This window comes from Equus caballus, chromosome 4 (assembly GCF_041296265.1).
Source record: "Equus caballus isolate H_3958 breed thoroughbred chromosome 4, TB-T2T, whole genome shotgun sequence".
In the NCBI taxonomy this organism is placed as follows: domain Eukaryota; kingdom Metazoa; phylum Chordata; class Mammalia; order Perissodactyla; family Equidae; genus Equus; species Equus caballus.
Window position 1 is genome coordinate 57,646,253 of NC_091687.1, and position 21,090 is coordinate 57,667,342.

General features: G+C 39.3%; 1 protein-coding gene across 3 annotated transcripts in view; it reads left to right on the plus strand.

The window, feature by feature from the left end:
- Nucleotides 1-21,090, plus strand: part of DNAH11 (dynein axonemal heavy chain 11) — a 295,727-nt gene that overhangs the window by 3,020 nt on the left and 271,617 nt on the right. For all 3 annotated transcript variants that reach the window (XM_070264673.1, XM_023639347.2, XM_070264674.1), the window contains exons 3-8: nt 6,276-6,472; nt 6,961-7,150; nt 8,219-8,318; nt 10,859-11,070; nt 15,786-16,019; nt 17,194-17,361. In XM_070264673.1, coding sequence (XP_070120774.1) covers nt 6,276-6,472; nt 6,961-7,150; nt 8,219-8,318; nt 10,859-11,070; nt 15,786-16,019; nt 17,194-17,361 — 1,101 coding nt within the window. The remainder of the gene's footprint in view (nt 1-6,275; nt 6,473-6,960; nt 7,151-8,218; nt 8,319-10,858; nt 11,071-15,785; nt 16,020-17,193; nt 17,362-21,090) is intronic.

The following is a 21,090-nucleotide window of genomic DNA, read 5'->3' on the forward strand; positions in this document are numbered from 1 at the left end:
ATCTCAGTAATCAGTGCAGTCCTGCGAAGGCTGATACTTCAGGTAGGAATAATTGCCAGCATATTTATTACTAATGATTCGCCAGTCTCCCTCTTTGACACCTCTTCTGCTTCCTGAGACTCTTTTGCTATCTTCTTGAAAGGAGGTATTTTCTTGCCGTCTTTGGCGAGCCAAGGTCTCACACCCCCAACTTCATACCCTGCCTCTGTTTTGCTCCCCTCCTGTTGAATTTACTTGGTTTTGGCTGATTTCAGGGACACACTAGGAAGCAGTTTTCTGTCTTCAGTGCATGGGACAGTTTCTGGTATGTAGCAGAAGTTTTTGTGGAACTGGATCTGATAAAAGTATTTCACATGATATGTGAATGACTTTTGGTCATTCCAATCCAGACGGCCAACAGCTGGGGCTCAGAAGAGCAAGGCTGCACTCTTCATGGAAATTCTTGCTCTGCCATCTGTGTTTGGCAACAGAAGATGCAACACTCTTTCAAGTTTCTCTGTTCTTTCTGTGAATTTATCTCAGTACCAGGATTGTATATCACTTTGAAAAAGATTTAAATGAAAGAGAGTAAGCTGTCCTCAAGTATATCTTTAGAAGGCATAAACATCCAGCACCTTGGGGGCTTAGGTAGTCTGGAAGATTCTCATTTAATTTTGCTTGGGTATGAACACTGGGAAGAAAAAAAAAAAGTGAGGACATCACACTTGCGATGTCACTTGGGTTTATTTATGGACAAGGCTTAAATTCAGTATGAATGAGGCCCTAAGGTATGGCTATAGACTTTTAGGTTAAAAGTTTCCGAGGGTTCCCTTTACTCTGTATCCACTACAGCCCACATACATGGCTGGTTAACAGTGGTTTATGCTCATGTTTGAGAGACTCCCAAACTTCTCTCTCCAAGCAAGAGCTTTCTCCCAAATTCCAAACTTGGAGATCCGCCTGCCTTCCTGAGATTCTCACTTGATGTGTAGTAGACATCTCAAGCTTAACATCCCAGGTTGAACTCATCTTCCCCAACCTGAGGGACTTGTAGTTATCCCAGAACAGAGGATGTGAACACCGTCCTTCCGCTTGCTCAAGCCAGAAGACCTCCGAGTCAGCCCTGACTCTTTCCTTTGTCTCACACCTTGTGCCCATTCTGTGAGGAACTCCCGCAAGTTCCGCTTTCAAAATATATCCAGAATCAGCCCTCTTCCCCGCTCCACTGCTATCACCCTGGTCCAGTTCACCATCATCTCTTGCCCGTGTTCCTGCATTAGCCTCTCGTGTGGCTTTCATCTAGAACCTGTTCCCAACAGAGCAGCTGGAGTGATCCCTGTTGAAACATGAGGCGGAACATGTCACTTCTCTGCTCAGACCCTGTGCTGGCTCCCCTTTCACTCCGAATAAGGGCCCGAGTGCTTGAGCCGTCTAGACTTTGCATTGTTGCTTCCTGTAGATCAGCAGTATCAGGACTTGTTAGAACTGTAGAATGTCAGGCCCCACCCCAGAGCTACTGGACCAGGATGAGCACACTAGTTCAAAATCTCAGTGATCTGGCCTCCCCATGACTTCTCTAAACTCATCCCACTTGCTGCCTCACGGCCTCCTTGCTGGTCCTTAATCGCTTCAAGCACACTGTTGCCCCGGGGCCTTTGCTCTTGCTCTTTGTTTATCTTCCCCAGAATCCACACAGCCAACCCCTTCATATCCTTCAAGTCTTTTTGCTCAAATATCTCTTTTCACTGAAGCCGTCCTCCAGGAGATCACGGGTGTTTGTGGGATGGGGACTAGGTCAGGTAAGGCACCCTCTTCAAGAGCAAAATTTCCAAGGGGGTGGGGAGGAACAAAAACAAGTCAGTAATCAAGATAAATAATATTTTAATGTAAATTTTTTTAAAAAATCAAAATTAATGCAAAAAAAATCAACCATTAAATAAAAACAGGATCCCTAACAGTGCCATGCCTCATGTGGCAGCCTGAGGTGCAAAGAAAAGTCAGTAATACTAATCCTATCTTTATTGAAAAATGTTGATATTTTGTTCATTGTGAAATGTTTTGCATTAATTTTGAGTTAAGAAAGATTTAGCAATATTACCCATCTTGATTGCTGAGTTTTTGGGGCCCTCTGATATTCTCCCAAGGTGGCTGCACTTGGCTTCCCCTAGTCCCAGCCCTGAATCTCTGTCTGGCTCACTGATGGGTCCCAAACACAGAAGACGTTACCTGACACCAAGTAGGAGCTCAGAAAATGTTTGTTAAATGAATGAAGGTTAAATAAGGGCTAATTGACAGCCTGTTCTTATGAGAAACAAAACACTGAAGCCTCAAGGTGTTTCTTTAGAGAAAAAGCAGTTGGCTTATGATCTCTAGTATCTCCATATGACTTTTTTGACATTTATGGGAAATGGACACTTGGGGAGTTTTGTGCTAATAAGCCCAGGGTTGTTATTTGTTCGTTTAATCGATATTTACTGAATATCTACTTGGTGCCAGTGATTGGACACACTTGGCAATGAGTGAGGCAGTTTCTGCCCTCAGAAAGCATGCAGTCTAATTGGGAAGACAGACAGCTAAGCCCACAGTGATACCACGTGGTGGGCAGGGCTGCCATTGGGGTTGTGGCAGCATGCTGTGGGAGCCTAGTGGCACCTTCCCACATGTGGAGGGTTGGCAGGGAAGATGGGGCATCTTGAATAGGGTGATCAGAGGTCTTGGTTTGCTTGGCAATCCTGGTTCTGCCAGTTAAAGTTCAGTTAACATCTGCTAGTAATTTTTACCTTTTTCCTCTCAAAAGCATATGCAGTTATATGGTAAGTTAATTGGTCCTCATAGTGTTGAAAAACGAGGAGGAGGTAGCAAGATGTAGAACACAGAGGAAGGGCCCTCTGAGTAGAGGGAGAAGCGCTGCAAAGGCCCAGAGGTGAGGAAGTGCAGGCTGCGTTTTTTAAAGTGTTGTAAGTTAATGTCGCTAGATTGGGGAGCGGGGCCTGGAGGGTGGGGAGAAACAAGGCAGGGGAGGCTATTAGAAAATAAGCAGCCGTGGAACTTTTCCATTCAGGTGGTTGCCAGCAAGTCAACTGCCAAACTGCAATCCATGTATTTACTGGAAGTTAGTGGTAATCTATATTCTATGAAGGGTTGGTTTTTTTCCCCTCAGGGCTGGCTTAATTTGGAAGTTTGGAGTCAAATGGAATGTTAGTGGTGATCTGTGATTTGCATTCCAAGCTAAGCAGCTTTTAACTTTCTGGGTGACTGGTACATTAAGAAGAAAGACATGAAATGCAAGGATTGGTGACTCAGCTGAGGAGTAAAGGAGGGACTGTGTTACTGAGCTAGTGATCAGATTCAAAAGTGTCAAGGGGCTTTTCCTGTGTGAGGGGTCTTACATGGGAGAGAATGGCGAAGGATGGGCCAAGTGTTTGAACTGAAAGTCATTTATGACTTCATAGTTAGTCTCACTTAAATGACCTAATATACTCTCACTTACAATCAATGTTGTATTGTCTTTGGAGTTTGACTCAGATATACACCAATTAACCGTAATTTATGCTGATGTGCTGGGCTCCCCAAACTTCTTTCTTGAACTCCAAGTTTAGACACCCACCTTCCTCCTGGACATGGCCACTTGATTTGTAATAGCCCTCTCAAACCCGACATATCCAAAATTGAATTCCAGACCTGCCGCTCAACGTTGTGTCCCATACATTATTATTTGAAACTGTATTATAGGGGCCGACCCCGTGGCCGAGTGGTTAAGTCCGTGCACTCCACTTCGGCAGCCCAGGTTTCGGATCCTGGGCGCAGACATGGCACTGCTCATTAGGCCATGTTGAGGCGGCGTCCCACACGCCACAACTAGAAGGACCCACAACTAAAATATACAACTATGTACTGGGGGGATTTGGGGACCAAAAAAAGCGGGGAGTGAAAAGAAAAGGAAGATTGGCAACAGTTGTTAGCTCAGGTGCCAATCTTTAAAAAAAAAAAAATTGTATTATATAATTATACTTAGCAAAAGTATTTAAAATGTCAGGCAGTTATGACTTTAATTATCTATTATGTTGACCCAAATCTTGAAAGACCCAGTAATCGTGAATGCTTACCAAGCCAGAATGAAGTATGATTTGGTTCTTGTAGTCAGTGTCTGAGCCCTATCCTGGGACTTTCCAATTTAAGAAGTCTGGGAGAGGCCCAGGCTCCTGGATTTTGAAAGTGTTTCTTGGGTAATAGTCTCTACTGATTTAAAAGAATTGTAAGAAGAAACTCCCCAGTTTAAAAAAGGATGAAAAAGAAGGTAGATAAGGAGAACCACAGCAAGGGCATTATAGCTCTTTTATCTGTAGTTAGATATCTCCTTAGTAAACATGTCCAAATGATTTTGATTCATAGAGAAAGTTTGGGGTTTTTCTTCTAAATCACAAAAACTAGACAAAAAAATCCCAACTAAAACAAAACTCAAAATTAATTACTTTGGATATAGCTTGTTGATAACAGAACTTATTGTGGTTAAAAAGCACGTCCTAGGTCTATTGTTTTAAATGATGTTTGTAGAGATACGCTGGCTGTTTGCTTAATTGCTCTGCAAAGCACGTGGCTTAGAATTTCCTAACAGTTTTGTCTACAGCTTGTGACACAAATATTGAATTTGAAAAGAATTGGGCCTCATCACGGAATAGTGAATAAAGTGAAAGTTTGAAACAGTAGCCAGTAAATTAGAAACGTTGAATAACCAGGATATTCCTTGCCCCTGACTTTTAGGGGTTTAGTCTACGAAGCAGTTTTCCAGTGGGTCAATCCATGTTCAGCCCAATGAGCCTAAACTCTTCAGTCTGGTCTCCAAAGCTCTCATGGACCGCTCCTGCCTTTGCTGCAGCCATTCATCTGAGGGATGCTGGTCTAGTTCTGGGCAGGCCAGACTGGCAGGTTCCCAGAAGCATCATACTCCTGGAGCCCTCAGTGATTTTATATATCAGTGTTCAGTTTTCTGGAATGCCTGCCTTGCCCTTTCGTCTTAAAGACTTAAACCAAGTAGCAACTTTCCTGGCAAGTCTTCCCTAACATCCCTCCCTCCTAGAGAGGGATATTTCTCCTGTTTCCACGTTACATTTTGAACAGGCCTCTAACCATGGCAGTTCCTACATCGAGGGACCTAACCCACTGAGCTCATTGAAGGCAGACATTTTCTTATTAATCTCTGTATTCCTAGTTCAACATGTAGCAAGTGTGAAGTAGGACAATATAATAATAATACAATTTGGACAGATTTGTTTCAATACCATTAGAAAATGAAAGTGAATTTTCAGTTGGTTTTTAGTTAACTAGAAGATTATATTGTCAAAATAAATTTTAAAAAGATAGAATAACTATTTTCTGAGCATTTTAGCTAATTTTATAGTGTAATACTGATAAACTAGATAGATTTATCAGCAAAATGAAAACTGTTTAAAATTAGGTATTGGAAAAGAGTGGGAACGCAAGAAGAAATCAACTTCATTAACTCAGCAAACTCTTATTAATTACTTAACATGTGCTGGACTCTGGGAATACAAAAAATAATTTTTGAGGGTTTTCGCATATATGGTTTCATTGATGTTCCTAATTTAATGGTAGAAGGAGTTCTGAAAAGGTCTGTATGATTTAATAAACATCTTCCTTCCTCCCTCCCTCCCTCCCCATGAGCTAACATCTATGGCAATCTTCTTCTCTTTTGTATGTTTGATGCCACCACAGCATAGCTTGATGAGCAGTGCATAGGTCTGCGCCTGGGATTGCAACCTGCGAAACCTGGGCCTCTAAAGTGGAGGGTGCGAACTTAACCACTACGCCACTGGGCCAGCCCCAACATTTTTCTATCAAACGTTAATCCACTGGGTTGCCACCCAGGGCTTGAGAAGGTTAATTTGCTCTTGCCTCCATTCGACTGAAAAAGATTTTTTTCGTTAATATATTTGCCCACGTGCTCAGTTTGCATTAAGAAAAGTTTAACTTACTTGACATGATTTTGCATATTGCATGCAGTGTTTGAGTTATTGGGAAGCTCCACAAATGTTTGATAAATGGGTAAATGAATGAACAAGCAGTATAGTATTTCCACTTTGAAAGGATTTATGTCTAATTGATTAAATCTAAATGTATCAGGGACTTTGTCCCCTCTTTGTAGATTTAATATCATAGGAAGATGTTCATGGAATTCAGTGGTTTTGTTGCCGATTTTGTGTGACAAGAAAATCCTTGAAGGAGCACATTGTCTGTAAATTAATTTAACTGCTTTTTAAAAATGTTTCTCTCTCTAGATTTTAGTGCCAATTCTTTCCAATAAGAACAACCATAAATCCTGGTCCTGTTTTATTTCACAAGACATGGAACATCATATAGAAGTCATGAAAAATAAAATGCATGTTTTTAGGGGAAAAATGTCGAGAAGAACTCTTCTACCAATTCCCACTATTGCAGGAAAAATTGACCTGAATCTGAAATATTCAGAGACCAAGTACGTAATGATATGGTATATACAGGATATTAAAATGGGGAGCCAGCATACCCATTTAATATCACACCCCTAGCAAACTGTTAGCAAAGTAGAGAATTATTATAACTACACCATATTTTTAAAATACTGTGCAGAAACACGCTGTATTTTATTTCCTTTCAAAGTACACTTTTTAAAAGCAGCCTGGACAAAAAGCTAGTTGTAACAATTGCCATGATGTCAACAATACTTTTTTGGTAAAATGGTTTTGAAGATATGATAATTCTTTAGCAATGTTTTTCTGATGTTAGAGACATGCCAGTGACAAAATAACAACGTCGCAACTCAACTTGAGGCCATAAAGATGATGGATCTGATTTTGAAGTATTTATATTTAGAAAACTAGTCTTTGGAAACATAAAATACCTGTTAGAATCCAAGTCCCATCGTTAGTTGGATGAAATGTTTGTTTTTGAGTTATTTGATTGATCATTTTTCAATGTTTGTAGGCTAGAGCCAAGTGAAAGGACAGTACTCCATGCACTTGAATCAGTGGTTATTAAATGGTCACATCAAATCCAAGAAGTTGTAGAAAAAGATTCAGCGCAGCCTTTGCTGAATGGTCTTCCGTTGAATCCTCAAGCTGAACTGGATTTCTGGATGCTGAGGAGAGAGAATCTGTCATGCGTTTATGATCAAGTAAGTAGATAGTCCTAGAAATGGCTTGTAAATCGAATTAGCAAAGTCAGTTGTAGAATTTGGTCTCCAGGGCAATGATTTCCAATAACTTTAAAGGTTTAACAGACTGTCTTTGAATGATTTAATAGTCTGCTCTCTTTTCTTATCCTAAACTGCTGTATGGTATGCACTTTTAAAATTAAGGGGGATTAAAAGTAATTTTGCCTTTGTCAAAAGAATATTTTGACAGCATTTGAGATAATTGGAAACACTTTGTGGTACAGAAAAAGAATAATTCCCCGGGGAAACGTTGAAAATTGTAAGATTTAATTAATCTAGTCGATTCAATTGATTGGGGAAGGAGCAGGCTCTTGCCCATTGGAGAGCTGCAGCTTTGGAAGAGCTCGCTTTGGTTCCTCTGCTGGGTGCTTGCCTGACAAGTTACTTGATTTAGTGTTCTAGAAACTAAGACATCCATTCACCTGTTCACATGTCACTTAGAGAGTTTCTGAAATAGAGCAAGAAATTTATATGCAAAATTTAGTATGTGTATAGTAATATGTAAACTGGCAGACTTTTATAACATTTATAAAGAATGCTGTAAATGTAAAATAAAATACAAGCCTAAAGAAAAAATGTTATTTTTTTATGTTCTTATTTTTTATTGAAGTCATAATAGCTTACAAGATTGTGAAATTTCAGTTGTACGTTATTATTTGTCCGTCGCCATATACGTGCTCCCCTTCACCCTTTTTGAGTGAAATCATATGGTGTTTGTCTCTTTCTGTCTGGCTTATTTTGCTTCACATAATGCCCTCAAGGTCCATCCATGTTGTTGCGAATGGGACAATTTTGTCTTTTTTTATGGCTGAGTAGTATTTCGTCATGTGTCTGGGTGTGTGTGTGTGTGTGTGTGTGTATACACCACATAAAAATGTTGCTTTAAAAATTATTTTCAGATAGGTTTTTGACTGTTAAATACTGTCTGTATTGTGCATGGGTGGAATGTAATTTAAATATTTTATTGCAGAATGCATTTATTTAGTCATTAATCTAGCTTATATTTATTACATTTTTATTTCAATTTAGCTTCGGGCTCCCATTGTCCTGAAAATGGTGAAGATCCTGAAAACTAAACAAAGCAGCTATTTTCCAACCCTGAAGGACATTTTCATGGCTGTGAAAAATGGTGAGCCTTTTTCCTTGGCCTGGCGTTAGTGTGCCTCCTGCTCCGGCCCCTACCTGGCTGCTCAGCCTCATCTACCCTTCCACCATCGGCATGCTCCTGAAATGATCGCACTTAGCTCTTCTAGTGAGAAATTCACCTTAAATGTCTGTCCTTCATTCTCCAGCTATATGGAACTGTGTTCAGGATGTGTATCTAGTATGTACCTACCACAGCGGCTCCAGATTGAGTTGTAATGTGAATGTGTGTGTGGAGGGGAAGGCTTTTGGTATTTAGTGGAGAGTAAGTGGAAGCCCAGCATAGAGTTTTTAATCAATAGATGGGCTACAATTAGTCCAGTTTTGTACCAGTAGAATCTCTGCATATGCTTGGCGTGCATCACTTATTTAGCTCAGAAGCACTCAGAGCCGTCACTGAAGTTTTGGTGAAGATTGAACACACAGAGAGGAGGGTTTGTTTGAATTTTGAGCAAGTAATGCATGCATATTGTTAAAATCCAGAAATTATAAAAAGATATTCAGTGAAAAATCTCCTGCCTCTCCTTCTCCTCTCCCCAGAGTAACAACTCTCCCTAGTTTCTGGATTTCTGTTCAAGTTTCTTTAGGCGTGTTTAAGGAAATAGGGATGTACATGATACTGAAGTTTTAAATGATAGAGTTTTAAGATAATATTGACAAATAGCTTTTTTTTTTTTTGCTTCTAACATTAGAAAATGACAGTTTTTTTCTATGCAACAATTAAAAGGTTAGGAAATACTTAACATCCACTTTGAAAATATTTGGATACCTCTTTAGGATTTTTTCCCTGAATTCTGTCAGTTCTGGATTCCTGTCCAGCTCCACTCAGTACGTCTTAAATTTGCTGAGCCTCTGGTTTTCATTGGCCAAATTGAGAAATTCACATTGTCCTTGCAGAATTGTCGAGAGGTTTAGAGCAGTATTTCTCAAACTGATCACCTTTGACATTTTGGGCAGGATCATCCGTTGTCGTAGGGGGCCGTCCTGTGCATTCTAGGATGTTTAGCAGCATCCCTGGCCTCTGCCCACTCCCCCATCCCAGAATGACTGCACACATTGCCCAATGACCCCTGGGGGCAAAACCTCCCCTGTTTGAGAACCGCTGGATTGAAGATATAATATGCACTCTACAAGGTACTAGGCGCACATGAAATATGCCCTCGATGAATAGGAGCTGCTCGATTTTCTTCAGTGTTGGTATAAGATGAACATTTTCTATGGATAAAATTTCTACATGGACAGATCCCAAGGGTCTTGAGAGCCTTTTGAGCATGTGGTCTGGAGATTAGAAAAAACACTTTTCAGTGGGAGGAGTGACCCAAAAGCCATTGTCGCTTAGAGATAGCAGGCCCCTCTCACAGACACGCCAGAGGCCCTGTGAAGTCGTCAGATGTGCCTCACATTTTCAGGGCTCTAGCCTGTTAGATGCAGTTGTTTAATTTTGAAATTAACACTGATAAAACTGCACTCATTTCAAAATTTGAGTGCGTCCGGGGAGAGACTGGTTCCTGGGCCCTCTCTTTCTTCCCAGGTCTTTACTGTTAATTGGTTAGATAATCAGTTACCTGTCAAGTAGAGAGACTTGGGCGGGTGTATATCTGACTGGCAGCCAAAAACAAAGTTTGGCAGTTTTTTTTCTCCTGACAGGAGTCTTTTGGGATAACACCAGAAAATAGGAATTTACTTTACTCGCCCTACCTTCATAAATAAAGCCTGTTCTTCGTTAGTCAAAGATATTTGTAGCCTCAGGAGCAAAATGGAGTCTGATGGAGATCCATTTAGGGCACATTAAAAGGACCAGTTTTAATTAAGAGAAAATTTGGAGTAAGCAGCAATTAATAATAGTTAAATATTTAATTTTTTCTTCATATATATGGCCTTTTAAAATAATATTACTTTTATCTTAATTTTTTTTATTGAGGTAAAAGTCACACAAAAAACCTTTTTAAAGTGTACAATTCAGTAATGTTTAGTACATTGACAATGTACAACCATCAGCTCTGTCTAGTTCCAAAATATTTTCATCACCCCTGCTTAGCAATTTTAGTAGTTATATTTTGATTAATAATATAATAGAAAATTTCCCAGTCCTTGCACGAGTTAGTCTCATAGGATGCTGGAGTGAGACAATAAATGATTAAATTGTGCTAGTTCCAAGTCCCTGGGAGGAATTAACATTCTAGTGATGAATCGTAACCATTAAGGGGCAACTTTGCAGAGATGTTTTATCCCCACAGTTTCCACAGGGTTGAGTAAATTTCTTCAGACTCTCAGGGTATTTTCTCACCGAGTCTTCAGGCACGATTTACTTGCACTGAGAGTAGCTGCACCGGGCCTGCCTTGAATGGTTGTCACGACACACAGTGAGTAAAGCCATCCAAACATCACAGTTGTGGGATAAGTGATATAAAAAGAGGGCAACATTTAAGTACAGCCATGTTGTTTTGCATTGCTGTCTTGAACTTGTAAAGAGACTTTAGAAGAGAGAGACTGCCTCACATTCATGGTGCTTTCCTTTCCCTTCAGCTCTCCGCGAAGCCCGAGACGTGGATCTTTACCTGAGACCCCTGAGGACACACATACAGCGTCTCCAGGAGACGGAATTCCCTCAGACCCGGGTGTTAATCGCCCCGTTATTTCATACCATCTGTCTGATCTGGAGTCATTCCAAGTTTTATAATACTCCTGCTCGAGTTATAGTTTTGTTGCAAGAGTTTTGTAATCTCTTCATCGACCAGGTATGTAACATTGAAAAACAGAAACAATGAGAATCATTGCCATGTGGTAGGTTTTATTAGGTCAATGAAAAATAATTCCAGGATACAGTCGGAACAGCGTTTTTCTCTTTTTTCACAAAGAACTTCTGTGGTAACAAAGGCCAGGTGACTTTTTATCCTAAGTGGCACAGGAGCTCTGGAAATGAGTCAGATACATTCACAGGACAGGTTGTTACTATATTTTGTTTGTTTAATATCCTCTTTTCTTCAAAGAGATTCTAGACAGCTTCTAATAAAAGACAGATACACGTAGTACTTTGTAGCTTTCCCTTTGGTTTCCACAGGAACACTGGCTGGAAAGTAAAGTAAGTTAAGAGAAGCCGGCTAAAAGAAAATCATCCTCAAAAAACAGTAGAAGAATTGTACTGAAAGAATTCTGATTCATTGTTGATTTTTAAAAGTCTCTTGTTTATAATTCTCTACTGTAAACTTGAAAAATGTTAAAAAAAAAAATTGGACTACTTCTTTATCCTTTCTGTGTGAACTTTCATTCTTCTTGTGTCCATAACATCAGAATATTACATAATCTGAGGGTTGAAAGATGCTTGGAGGGCACGTAATCCAGTGTGGCTTGCGTCTCCCTGTGAAGGACCATGACCACCTAGTACAGCCCCTATGGCAGTTTGGGAGACCCCCTCACTTCTCCCAAACCCCTTTTGAGGGATCCTCATCTCATTTTGTGATCAAAACTGTTTCACTGCAAAGCCCTGTTAATGTATAAACCCCAAAGCGGGTCGTTCATTGTTGCAGGTGGCTTGTAAGAAGTCCAGGTTACCTATAAGCCTGTAAACCTATTACCCCGGCCCCTGGTCTGTGTCAATGATCAGAGTTTGCCAAGCTCCCGAGGAAATAATGTAGCTTCTCTTCTTCCTTGGTTACTATTCCTGGCTTCTGTTCAGGGGTCCTGTTGACCTGATTTCCTTGATTCTCCAAGTGCACTTGGTAGTAAATCTGCCGCAACATGTTAGGAATCAAAAATCAGCAATGAGCCAACTTTCAGACCTTGGTTCCCTGAAGAGCTAAACTCCACCTGCCCTCCAGAAGTTGTTCGATGTCTAATTTTATTTTGTATATTTATTTAACAAATACCGTATAGTGCCTATTATTTGCTAAGAACTCTTCTAAGCCCTTTATAAATTCGCAGTTTTAATCTTCATAGCAACGTTGATATACATAGTAGATTCATTTTGTGGTAACAAACACCCGGAAGTCCAGAGAAGATAAATAGCCTTCCCAAAGGTCACCCAGCTTGTAAGTGATGGGGTTCTTATCCATTACGCTGTGTTCCATATTTTAAAATAACAGTTTTTATTGCGAATTACAATGTAATATGTGGCATACTGATAATTGTAAAATATTCTCATTGCATAAAATTTATAATAATGGTAATAGTCCTGCAGTTCTAGCACCCTAAAATTCAGCATTTTTTATTTTTCCTTCTCCCAAAACTTATGCATATTTAGGCATTTTCTCATATATATAATTTTTACTTTTTACTAGCTTCTTGGAAGATAATTTTGTTGTTACTGGATATTTAGGTTGCTTCCAGCCTCCTCTGTTGTAAACAACATACAGAAAACAACTTTATGCAAAAATTCTTTTTCCTTAACTTGGATAATTGACAATATAAATTCCTGATGTTGATCACAGGGTACAGTCTTTTCATGGCTCTTGAACAATATTGAATATTTACAAATTCTTTTCTGAAAGATTATATCAATTACATCACTACTATGAATGTGTAAAAGTTTTACTATAACTTTCCAGCTTTGAGCATTACCATTTAAAAAAAATTGGGGTTGATTTATTGGGTATGTAGTGGTACCATGTTGTTTCTTAATTTGTGCTTTTTGTGATATATGTGATTACACAGTTTATGTGTTTTTTATAATCATGTTTCCTCATGTAGCTTTCACGTACTTTGCTTCCATCATGCCTCAGTGTGTTTATGAAACATTTGAACCCTTGCCGTCTTATGCATCAGAGGTCACAAGCTGGCTTTCGGTCAGTTGCATTTGTCCCGTAAATCAATGCAGTGTTTTTATTTTGCATAATATTTTAAAATTAAAAATTATTGCCAATATTTAAATTGAGGAGTTCTCATTTAAATTCCAGCATTCCAGCCTTCACTGAAAAGTCAGAGATCTCACTTCACTGGTTCTGCCATTTCTCTTGGCACAGGCAGTTGCTAGAGCTTCAGGTGTCCCTTTACATGGGTTCTGTGCTGTCCTTTACATGGGTTAAATAGCTCCACTGTTTGCGGTTGTTCCTGATCTGCTTCACTCATTTTCATTATCTGCCTGGTCCTTCTAGGCATTCTAGTCATAGTTAGAAACACTTTGTAAGTTTAGAAGCAAGTGTGGTACTCTTCCCTTGTTTTCTAACGGTGACTATTACCATAGGTCAGACATATAAAAGGCACCATCTGGCTTCCTTGGATGATGGCGCACTTGAGCTTTGGTCATGGGTCTTTTTTTTAAGGTTTCTCTGGTAACTTGACTCTACTCTCTGGTCATTGTGCATCATTACCACTCTAGGCCCACCACCCTGTCTCTCCCATGGCTTGGTATCCCCCCTTTGTAGATATTGTCATTCACAAGATCCTAGGTGAAGAAGAGTTTAAGTTTGAGAGGCTGAGCTTGGAAAAGATGTGTCAGGATTGAGCAAAAGAAAGAGTCCATAAAAGTGCATGAAAAAGAGAAAAGAAGAAGAAGCTGAGAGACATTCATCAAACTAACAATACAGTTGATAAATTGCTTAATTAATAATTGGCTAATTGATAAATTAATTTGTTAGCAGTAGTTTAGTTTATAAGGCATCTGAAGTGGGACCAGTTCAGCCTAAATCCAATGGCCTTTTGTTGGTTTGTGTTGATACTGTTGAGCATGAGAAATAGAGTTGGGTATGCTCCAGAGAAACTAGAGGAAGCAGAAAAGAATTCGGAGGTTAAGAGCCAAAAGGGATTTTGAGGTTCACCCTTGATTCATCTCTCTCCTTTTGCAGATAAGGCAACTGAGATCCTCTGAGATAACTTAGCTAGTGTCACCAAAGCAGTTAGTGGCCCCTGATTGGATCACAGGCCAGTCTCTTGCCCCTGCTGAAGCTTTTTCCCTTGTATACCCTGCTGCCTAGTAAAAGGATAGAGACCGAGTTTTCTAATCTAGGATCTTTAGTACTATACCCTTGTTTTAGGAGGCCTTATTCAACAGTGGGCTGTATGAACAGAAAGTTAATTGCTGAGAATGTCTCATCTCTGTGAGGGTCAGCCAAGACGTGAATGAATGTGAGGATGGCTTGCCCAAGGGAAGTTACTGTAGATGTAGGGAAGTAGGTCACAGGGGGCTGCTGAAACAGAGAAGGCAATGGAGTCATCACCATAGATTTTTTAGCTCCCTAAAAGGACACATTTATTATGAAGAGCACGTATAGATAAAGGTCTACAGAATCCCTGGCCCATACCAAAGTGTAAACTAGTTTATAACTCACACTGCTGAGGGATTACTCGTAGCTCTCTTCCCTGTTCTGTGTGTGGTGTTAGCAGCCTTCATGTAGAGGTCGTTTTCCATCCAGTCTAAGTGGGGAATAAGGGCAGAGACTGGGAATCTACAGCTAGAACTTGGAAGATTCTAATCAGTAGGGTTTTTAGACACTAAAGGATTTTCTAATTTACGGCACAGAGTCTATATTGCATGTAAAACTCTAGCCATTCATGGGAGAAGGACAATATGTCTACATTTAGAAAAAAAAATCCTTCCGTCTGCTATGTTGAACTCAATGACTTTCATTACCTTCTCCATTGAGATTTGCAACAACTTTCTAAGCAACTATAAAATTAAAAGCACATGATTTAAACCTAAAATTTATATGAGGTTAAGATGCACCAGGATGAAATAGCATACAAAAGAACCTTTAGAATGTATAGGTTCTTGAGGACCCTAAAGAGGAAATTCTGAATGTTCATAACAAAGATGGAGAGGAAAGGACTGGAAGAAACGTAAATCATGCTACTGTGACCGTCGGGGCTATATGAATCTGCTGGTCTGTCTTTTCCTTTAATCCTTCTCTCATTTCTATTTCCTCTATTCAAAACTAGTTCATATGACACATCTCAGCTAGATTTTGTGTCCTATAATGCACTTAAGCCCCCGAAAGAGAAGTTTTCTAACCCTAAAGAATTGCCAATGGTCTGCTCACCTATATCAGCTCTTTCTCACCTTTGCAAGTGATGCTGTGCCAGGTAAGGTGACCATATTTTTAAAATCCACAGTCTGATAGATTTCCCCCCCTGACTTATGTAGTATTTCTTTGTATGAAAAAACAGTTATGCAGAATATTTGCCAGCAGACATATCCATACCAATTTTGATTACATAGTTGTCATATCTGTGAAGCTTAGCAAAAATTTAGTCATTGCTAGAATGTATAAATGCAGAAACTGTAGCATCTCCTGTAGCTGATTCTAACATATACAAGTATGTCATTGAAGCTCAAGTGTCTGAATTAGTAGAATTTGTGCTTTCTGTCTCATAGCATTGCTGACCCAATTCTAGATATTGTCATTTAAAAAGGCGTCATTGAAAAAAAAATAAAAATAAAATGATTCATTGAAACAGAGGTGTTTTTAAGAAAACCTGTTAAACATATGTTTGATCCGTGTTTCCTTTCGTTAAATCCTAGGCAATAGCTTACCTTTCACCTGGAGACCTTTTGAAAGGAGAAATCGAAGACTCTCTGGAAAAGGTGCAGGTGGCCATTAACATCTTAAAGACTTTCAAAAATTCTTTTTTCAACTATAGAAAAGAATTGGCAAGCTATTTTCCAGGAAATAAGGAGCTGAAACCCTGGGATTTCCAATCTCATCTGGTGTTTTGTAGATTTGACAAATTTCTTGACCGTTTCATGAAAATAGAGGTATTCCTTTTTGACTTGTAATTTATTCATATTGTAGGTGGGGTCAAAAATCCTGTAGCTTTTTATGTGATTCAGGGAACAGTTCTATTTGAGTGGGAGGTGGGAGGTCTCCTTTCTTAGTAATTCTTGTGAGGAGCTCTCAAGGCTGCTGCTATCGAGAAAGTTTTAAAAGCTGTAGCTTGACTTCTTAAGATTTATTTTTGATTCTTTTAGTATACTGATCATAAGTGAATCTCTTTATGTACTGGTGACCTGTGACTTACAACTTACTAAGCTCCTGGAAGACAGTTGTAAATCAGGAAGCTGGAAGGGAATCCCTTTTTCCCTTTATATGTTTAAATTTCCCTTTATATGTTTGACGTTGGGATTCCATACCTGAAAATCCATTTGATAATCTAAAATATTACACTGTATTTTACCATATAAATACATACAGTGTAAAAATATTAAAACTATTTATAAAAAAAAGAACATGAAAATATGTGCTTTATATAAGTGTTTTAATACCTAAAAACCAAACATTGAATGAACACATATATACACACATTCAAACACATATTTGTATGTAGCCAACTGGCTAAGGTTTTCAGAAAAAGTTTTAACTAGTGACCCTGCCTTATTTTCTTTGTAAAGCTCTTTCTAGCAAGTTTGGACTTTTTTGTTAATATAAGATTTGTTGAATTTTATTAAAAATTAGAGCTTTATGTTTTGAAAATTCTCATCATCTAATCAGCCCAAATGCCTCTTCAAGTGTAAATGCTAAATGCCTAACTACAGGCAGCTTGTCACCCTTTCACGACAGTCCCTTACATTCTCTTTCAATAAGGGAGCTGATTCACTGCACAGTGAAAGGGGCTGAAAATAGGAGTTTGGGATCGTACCTGGGGATCTGACTTATGGTTAGAAGGATATAAAATTAGGCAGTCATATGTTTAGCTGTTGCAGAGTAGATGTTTCCTGCACTGCTAGAAAATTCTCAGTAAATATGAAAATCAGAGTATGATTTTGAAAATGGGCAGTAACTTTGTTTAATTAAATCACACTTTATTTTCCGTCGTGTAAGTGTCAGTTAACTCACTGATTTTGAATGTTTGAAAATGTTCCTTGAAACTAATATGTTCTTTTCCTGCTTGAGATGGTGGAAAGATCTTTATGGTCCTATGTTTTTACAAAGGATATCTTTGTCACCATATTGGAATTTGAAAAGCTGGAAAGACTTGAATTTGGCGGTACCAAGGGAGCAATTTTAAATGGACAAATCCATGAGATGAGTGAAGAATTTACGGAACTCTCTAAAGTTTTTAGACAGAGCACTTATGACCCATCTGATTATAATAACATGGTAATATTATACCTTTGCATTTTCGTTTCATAGACTCCTATAATTTTACATCTGGAAAGAACAATGGTCACAGCTATAATGGGTACCATCCAGTCTATACTCTCAAGGATGAATGAGATTAAATGACTTGCCTGAAGTCTCTTATCTGCTTAGTGGTAGATCAGGGACCAGAACTTAGGCTTTTTCATTTTGGAGTTCAGAATATTTAGAACTGTTTCTATTAGAACAGTGGACCTCAGTCTGGATTTGTTTCTTGTTTATGTATATTGGAAAGGAACTTTCCACGTTAATTCATTTTGATCTGATTATCTGGTATCCGTGTAACTAGTGTGTTTTAGCCTTTCCCGAATCACTGGATAATTTTTTGGTCTAGTTGAACATTTCGTTTCATCCCATTCCATCCACAGATTAACATGTTTGTTGTCTCTCATGTTTTTTAATTGTTATTCTTTAGAGCTATATATATAGTTTCATAATTTCAACCTCAAGAAATAGGGGGCAGCTTGCAGATTGAAGCTGCTTCTGTTTTCTGTCACCGTCAGCATGTTAGTAACCAGGGAGTTACCTGTGAGCATTCCTGTAGTGCTAGGATAAAAATAGCTTCATTTTAGTGGTTTGCGAAGAATGGGGAAGCCTGGGTACAGAAAAACATCAGAGATTTAGCTCTCATCCTCATTGTTTTATATGAATGTGAATTTATTCACTATTGTGTTTACATGTGACCACATGATCGATTCTTTGAAATGTACAAGTGCAGTGTGTTAGCCTTGTAAGGACATGGTCAGCAAACTTAGTCAGCTATGGGCAGTGGAGTTAACGGGAAGAGGACACAGCCATTGTGGGTCCTGCTAACTTGTGGAGAAGTAGGAGGAACGTAGGACCGTGGTGATTAAGAGCCTGGGCTCATCCCCAGAGCCTGGCAAGATGTCTGGCCCTTGGGCATTCGGTGAATGTGGATGGAATGGGACTCCACTGGGGCCTTGACTTGGCTCTCTTGAGCAGCTGAGTGGAGGAATGTGAGACTCAGCATGCACGGGATCCTCAGGTGCATTTGAGTAGCACAGAGTCTTGATTTCCTTGTGATTATAAAACCTGGCAGGTTTTTGGAGTACCAGAGTTGGATAACATGGCTAGATTTAGCTGATGTCACTACTTTAGCAATGCCAAAGATCCTGAATTTATCCCTTTGTCTGCCCACAGCCGGCACAGTCACAAACATGTAGGACTAGAAAACTCATTTGCTCTTGACATATATTGCTTGGTATCTGTATTTTGGTATTTAGTATTTTGGAGTCCCATTTGTTTTGCAAAGAAAATGAGCAAGGCTGACCTCCAATCTCCACATCTGGGGTGGAGACATCAATAACCTGCCCTTGAAGTCCCCCTTCCTTTTCCTTTCTGGTTATCTTGCCTTAGGATAGAGTCTAGAAGCACCTTCACTTTGGGCATTCCTTGAAATCAAAACATGAATTAACTAAACGTTTACTTAATTGGTATGCTTATGTTGAAGAAGAACTTTGATTTTTCTGAACGTATCCTGGTTATCAATATTGGCTCAGAATATTGCAATGATTGTATATTTTTTCTTAATAAGCTGTTAATTTTGGTGCTTTTTAGCTGAGTTCATTGTACTCTGATTTTTTTTTTTTTAAAGATTTTATTTTTTTCCTTTTTCTCCCCAAAGCCCCCTGGTACATAGTTGTATATTCTTTGTTGTGGGTCCTTCTAGTTGTGGCATGTGGGACGCTGCCTCAGCATGGTTTGATGAGCAGTGCCATGTCTGCACCCAGGATTCGAACCAACGAAACACTGGGCCACCTGCAGCGGAGCGCGCGAACTTAACCACTCGGCCATGGGGCCAGCCCCAATTGTACTCTGATTTTTATGATGAAATCAGTTGGTAATTTTCATGAGACATTATTTTAGCAAGTTACTTCCAACCTAGTGTATTCACGCAGGTGGATCCCCATGACACGTGCCCACCGCCGTGCCCTTCCCTTCCTACCGCATACGACCTAATGCGTTCCCTGGTCCCTGTTGATGATACGCTAGGGCTAACAGAACAGTCGAGTGTTTGATGATCAGCCTCCTGCACGCTGGCATAAAAATGGTTTAAATATGTTCCAGTAAATTAAAGAAATAATTACTAGTAATTTGCTTTTGGAAATGCTATTATTTCTCTCTTTTCAATAATCTCAAGCCTATTAATCAGGCTGGGAGCCTTTATTAGTGTGGCAAAAGGTCTGCCACTCTGGACCATTTACAGAACGTGGGGATTTTCTCAGCCGTATCCGCAAAAATGTTCTTGGGTTTCTCAATTATTCATGTTGAATGGAAAGGTCACTTTAGGTATTTTCGTTGACTTCTTCCCACAGGACTGTTTGAGATCTAGACAATTATGGGGAGAGACTTGCTTTCTGTTTACGTTTTTAATTGCAATATATCTGACGTATAAGACTGCAAATGTGAGACGTACATGTTCATTTGATACACTTATACATTGTTAATGATTGCCATTGTAGCGATAATTATCACCTCTATCACGGTATGTAATTATCCTTTCTTTTTAGTGGTTAGAATCATTAAGTTCTAGTCTCTTAGTAAGTTTGCTATTAGTGAATATAGACAACAAAATTGTATTATAATATCAAACTTACTAAGAGACTTGCTTTCTTAATTGTTTAACAGCTCAGTTTAACTAAGTTTTAACAGCTTGTCAGGTGACTTTAGGCTCAGCAGCTTTGCTTTGCTGATGTTCTGAGGTGTTACTTGATTAAATAAAATTCCCTAGATAACTAAACAAGGATGGCTGCTACTCTCCTCTTGAGAGGAACCCCTTGGCTCCACTTAGTCCCTGTTGCTCAGAGTCCATTCATATTTACTGAGCAAGTGCTGGGCGCCAGGCGTTATAGGGCAAACCTTCCCACACATGCCTGCTGAGTTTTCACTATAACCCTCAGAGTGACCTCCCAGGCTGATGCAGTAAAGTAAATGACCTGAGATTACACAGTTCCCAGGGAGTGGAACAGAGATTCCAATCTGGAACTCGCAACCCCAGCCCAGCACTCTTTTCGCTGTGCCACTCCGCCTCTGTAGTCTTTATCTCCCTTGTTGCAGCCCCATTGAAATGAAGGGAATAAGTTCATCTGAGGCAATTGGAGGAACTCCCTGAGGACCTGTGCCCTGAGGTGGAGTGATCTGAGATGCTGTGTCTGTGTTCCTTTTTTTGTAGGAAAATCGATCCAGGTATCTAGCTTGCCATTGTGCCAGAATTAAAATATATTTTGAAAGTAGTTATTTGGGTAATTGATGCTAGGTTGTATTCCAGTTCCTACAATTAGTCCTCTGTTCTGTTCCAGTCTACTGAAGTATTCATTCTTTTGCTATTATTATATGTAGCGTTTTCTAATTTTAGCTATATAAATTTCTTATTAGTCATCTACAGGATTTTCATATGTCTTCTTGCTTATTTTTCAAGATAAAATTTGTTTAAAAACATTATTTATTCTTCTGGAAAGGTAACATATGCAAAAATTTAGTCCCCTTCTTCTTACCCCATTTCCTTTTCACTTGTCTTCCATTTTTACTCCCCAAAGGCCTCTACCATGATGAATTTTTTGTATAATGTTTCAGAGATGTTTGGTGCCTGTACTAGCATATACATGTATGTATTCTTTTGTATTCTGTTTTTGCACAAATAGCATCCTCTGCATGTCGTTTATGCCTTGC